General features: G+C 42.0%; 1 protein-coding gene across 1 annotated transcript; it reads right to left on the reverse strand.

The window, feature by feature from the left end:
* Window positions 1-3,333: 3,333 nt before the first annotated feature.
* LOC309550714 (epidermal differentiation-specific protein-like) lies at window positions 3,334-3,858 on the reverse strand (the record flags this gene model as incomplete). Its single annotated transcript, XM_082251049.1, has 1 exon — window positions 3,334-3,858. One exon carries the CDS (start codon window positions 3,856-3,858, stop codon window positions 3,334-3,336), a length of 525 nt encoding a protein of 174 aa, XP_082107175.1.
* Between the last annotated feature and the right edge of the window lie 399 nt (window positions 3,859-4,257).

Genomic DNA, 4,257 nt, shown 5'->3' on the forward strand with positions numbered 1-4,257 from the left:
TCTGTATTGCCAATGATACTTTACATTTACAATGATACCCGGGAGGTGTTCGGCTCATCACTACTGAAAATTGGTCTGTGCAAGAAGGGGGTAAAGATGCCCTGTATTTAAATGGTTAAGGGGAACCCTATGACAGAATTTAAAAAAAAATGGCATGGGGTCCCTCCCACAATCCATACCAGACCCTTATCCGAGCAAGCCGCCTGGCTGGCCAGGATGGGGGGGGGGATGATCGAACACCCCCCACCCGAACCATACCAGGCTACTTACCCTCAACATGGGGAGGGTGCTTTGGGGTGCCCCCCAAAGGACCTTTTCCCTATGTTAATGGGGACAAGAGCCTTTTCTGGACAGCCCTGGGCTGTGGTTGTCGGGGTCTGCGAGTGGGGGGCTTATCGGAATCTTAAAGCCCCCTTTAACAAGGGGGCCCCCAGATGCTAGCCCCCCGATGTGAGTGGATATCGGGTACATCATACACCTACCCATTCACCAAAAAAGTGTACAACAAAAATAAAGACAAAAGCCAGTTTTTGACAAGTCCTTTATTAAAAAATAAAAATAAAAATGTAAATTCATCGTCAATCACGTCACCCGCCGCACCCGAAAAATAGAAAAAAAAATGGATGCTCCCGCCTCTTCACATGCCTCCCACATAGTGAGCTGTTTGAACTGTGACAGCTCTTTTATAGGAAAGGGGTGGGGACACGCGGTTACATCACCCTGTGGCACCGTCCCTTCTGATGTGACTTATTTTTTAAAATTTTGGCATGGGGTTACCCTTAAAATCCATACCAGACCCGAAGGGCATAGTATGGACTGGGGGGGACCCCACGCCATTTTTTTATTTTTATTTTTTATCTGTATTGCCGGGAGCCGACAATACATTACAGCGGCAAGCAAGTTTAAATGCCATTTTTTCCTCTAGAAATGTCAGTATTGCTGCAGCAGGCTCCATACATCATACAGAAACACCACTTTACAAGCACATTAAGCCCCCTCCCCCCCCCCCCCCCCCCGGCACGATATTTAAAGGAATTTTCCATTTTTATTGTTACACTTTAAGCATCATAAAAATCAGTGCTCCTGTAAAAAACGATCTTTTTTTAAAAAAAATTTACATTGGTACATGTCCCCAGGTCAGTACCCGGACCCCCATTTAAGCCTTTAAAATGAGGACTTTTGATTTTTCATGTTCGAGTCCCATAGACTTCAATGGAGTTCGAATGTTCGAACAAACTTTTCCTCTGTTTGGGGGGTGTTCGGCCCATCACCATTCTGTATGTTTGCACTCACTATGACACTGACCTCATATTGACACATGTTACACCAAGTGCATGGAGCCTGCTTAGAAATCAATGAATCACCACCACCGCCACCCAACCCCCCCCCCCCCCACCACCACCACCTCACCCCAGGATTCTTCTCTTCATATCCCAGCCCAGTATATCTCATACACAGACACACACACAGATCATTACCAAACAAAGCCATTTATTTCTACAGAGAGAAAAGCAGAGCAAAGATTTACATTGTCTCAATAAACATGTTACAGGAGAGGATCTGACATCTGATCTGATCAATATGAACATTATTGATGAACCAGTAAGTAATCAATGTCACTTTCCTGTGATCAGATGAATAGAATTTCAGAATGTGTACAATGGATCAATTCCAGAGATCCAATGACTGAAATCCATTCATCCTCCAACACAGATTTACTGACCAACCTTCCCGGAATCTGTGTGTGGAATGTCCATATCACAGATTATTCCCAGGAAAGAAGTCATTTATGGGATAGAAGATCAACATCCTCTATAAAAGTCACTTTCTAATAAACATAGTTATTTGTTAATCTAAAATGCCCATAGATTCGTTCTGTATGAAATGGGAAAAATGGAATGTTCTCAGGCTATGATCTCTGATTAAATGTTATTAATGTAAATGGGGAAAATACTGCATTGTGGACACTAGATGGAGCTGAGGAGCATACTTAATTCCATAGATACTCAGCACCATCTACAGGCTATAATGAGGCATTTTCCCATTCACACTGTTTTTAAATTGAATAACATTTGATCAGCAGAGAAGGTAACCTGAGATCATTCGATTTTGCCCACAACAGAATGAATGTATACGCAGTTTCAATAGGTGAACAGCTTTGTCTTTAAAAATACACCCCATTGTGATAACATATTATTTTGGCTGTATTACTTCAAGCAATAAACAATTTTTATAACCCTGTGCTAGAACATATATAAAATTAGATGGAAATGAATAAGAAGTCCTGTGCATTAATAGATAAAACATTTCCTCTGTAGGTCAATATTTTACCCAGATTTGGCTCTGATCAGGTCCAGCTGGTGAAAAGTTGGCAGAATGAGGAAAGTCTGAGCTAATGAGATCCAAAGGTTGAGTTTTCCAGGCCGGGGTTTTCTTCAGGTGCGGTGTAATATGGAAAGTCAATAATTTATACTCATTAGAATGGGTGATGGTCAGAGTGTCCTGATCTGTCTGGAAAGCTGAAAATGTCTTTCATTGTAGAAGGAATTGGTTTGGATTCTCACCCTGTGGAAGACAGTGTTTCAGTCTCTGGAAGTCTTCATCAGGATTGGTGTTCTCTAGAGGTCTTCATCAGGATTGGTGTTCTCTAGAGGTCTTCATCAGGATTGGTGTTCTCTAGAGGTCTTCATCAGGATTGGTGTTCTCTGGAGGTCTTCATCAGGATTGGTGTTCTCTGGAGGTCTTCATCAGGATTGGTGTTCTCTAGAGGTCTTCATCAGGATTGGTGTTCTCTAGAGGTCTTCATCAGGATTGGTGTTCTCTAGAGGTCTTCATCAGGATTGGTGTTCTCTGGAGGTCTTCATCAGGATTGGTGTTCTCAAGAGGTCTTCATCAGGATTGGTGTTCTCTAGAGGTCTTCATCAGGATTGGTGTTCTCTAGAGGTCTTCATCAGGATTGGTATTCTCTGGAGGTCTTCATCAGGATTGGTGTTCTCTAGAGGTCTTCATCGGGATTGGTGTTCTCTAGAGGTCTTCATCAGGATTGGTGTTCTCTAGAGGTCTTCATCAGGATTGGTGTTCTCTGGAGGTCTTCATCAGGATTGGTGTTCTCTAGAGGTCTTCATCAGGATTGGTGTTCTCTAGAGGTCTTCATCAGGATTGATGTTCTCTGGAGGTCTTCATCAGGATTAGTGTGATGGGAATCTGGTCTTTCAGTAACAGGCAGGCCTTGTATCAATGCAGAAATCAGCAGAATAGAAGGAGTTGCAGAAAAAAGCACATGGCTCGGAATTTCATGGTAAGACGGTGGAGAGGAGGGTAGTCGACCACATCTCACTCATCATTCCCAACAACTGGCTTGAGGGAACATAATTTATTTTCCCAGCCAATGTCAGAATAATCTGGAACTTCATCTCCCACCAAAGTGATCATCTTATTGCCATCAAATGCGTTATTAGTGTAGAGGATCCAAGCTCCATGGCTCACTTTATGTGATAAAGCCTTTTTCTCAAAATTACATTCATTCAGGAAATTAACAGCTATTTTCAGGGGCACCGATTTGCCCTCATAATTGGTATCCTCATACAGGGTTATCTTGGGATTGCCCAGACCACCCTTCACGACTCTCACAGACTTGATTTTATTCTCCCAATTTGAGAGTGAGTTATAACTGCCTTCCATAAAGCATTTAAATGTCCCGTTATGGTCAATGTCACTGTAGACAATCCATGGGTCTCCATAGACTATGAAGGATCGGGCTGTGCCAAGGATGCCTTTCTCTGACAGGTCAGGGGTGTCCCTCTTTATGATGACGGGTTTTCCCTGGCAGTTTGGTTCTGTGTAGAGCTGAATACTCATTTTCTGCTTTTATGTGAATGTGAAGTTCTGATGAGAAGAGAAATCTCTGCAGGTCGAAGTGAGTTTTCTCTTCAGCTGCTGGGAAATTTATACAAAATCCTCAGGGCTGAACTCAGGTAAACTCTCTTTTATGAGGAGTTACTTCATTTCTTCAGAATATTTCTGAAGAATCTGAATCACAAAACGTACCGGACATCTGTCGTAATTGTTTTTTTATGTGTAGTAGGTGACCTTGTGTCTATGAAGGTGTTTAACCATTTCATACTTTATCCCAAACTAAGGGAAAAAATAGCCAGTCATAGGACATGTCAGGCATGGATTTTAGGGGGAAAACACATTTTTTTTTTTTTTTTTTTTAAACTAAATTTTTTTAAAAAGTAAACAACATATTTTGCAAAT

The sequence above is a fragment of the Pelophylax lessonae genome, assembly GCF_965119305.1.
Source record: "Pelophylax lessonae genome assembly, chromosome: 1".
NCBI classification, from domain to species: Eukaryota; Metazoa; Chordata; class Amphibia; order Anura; family Ranidae; genus Pelophylax; species Pelophylax lessonae.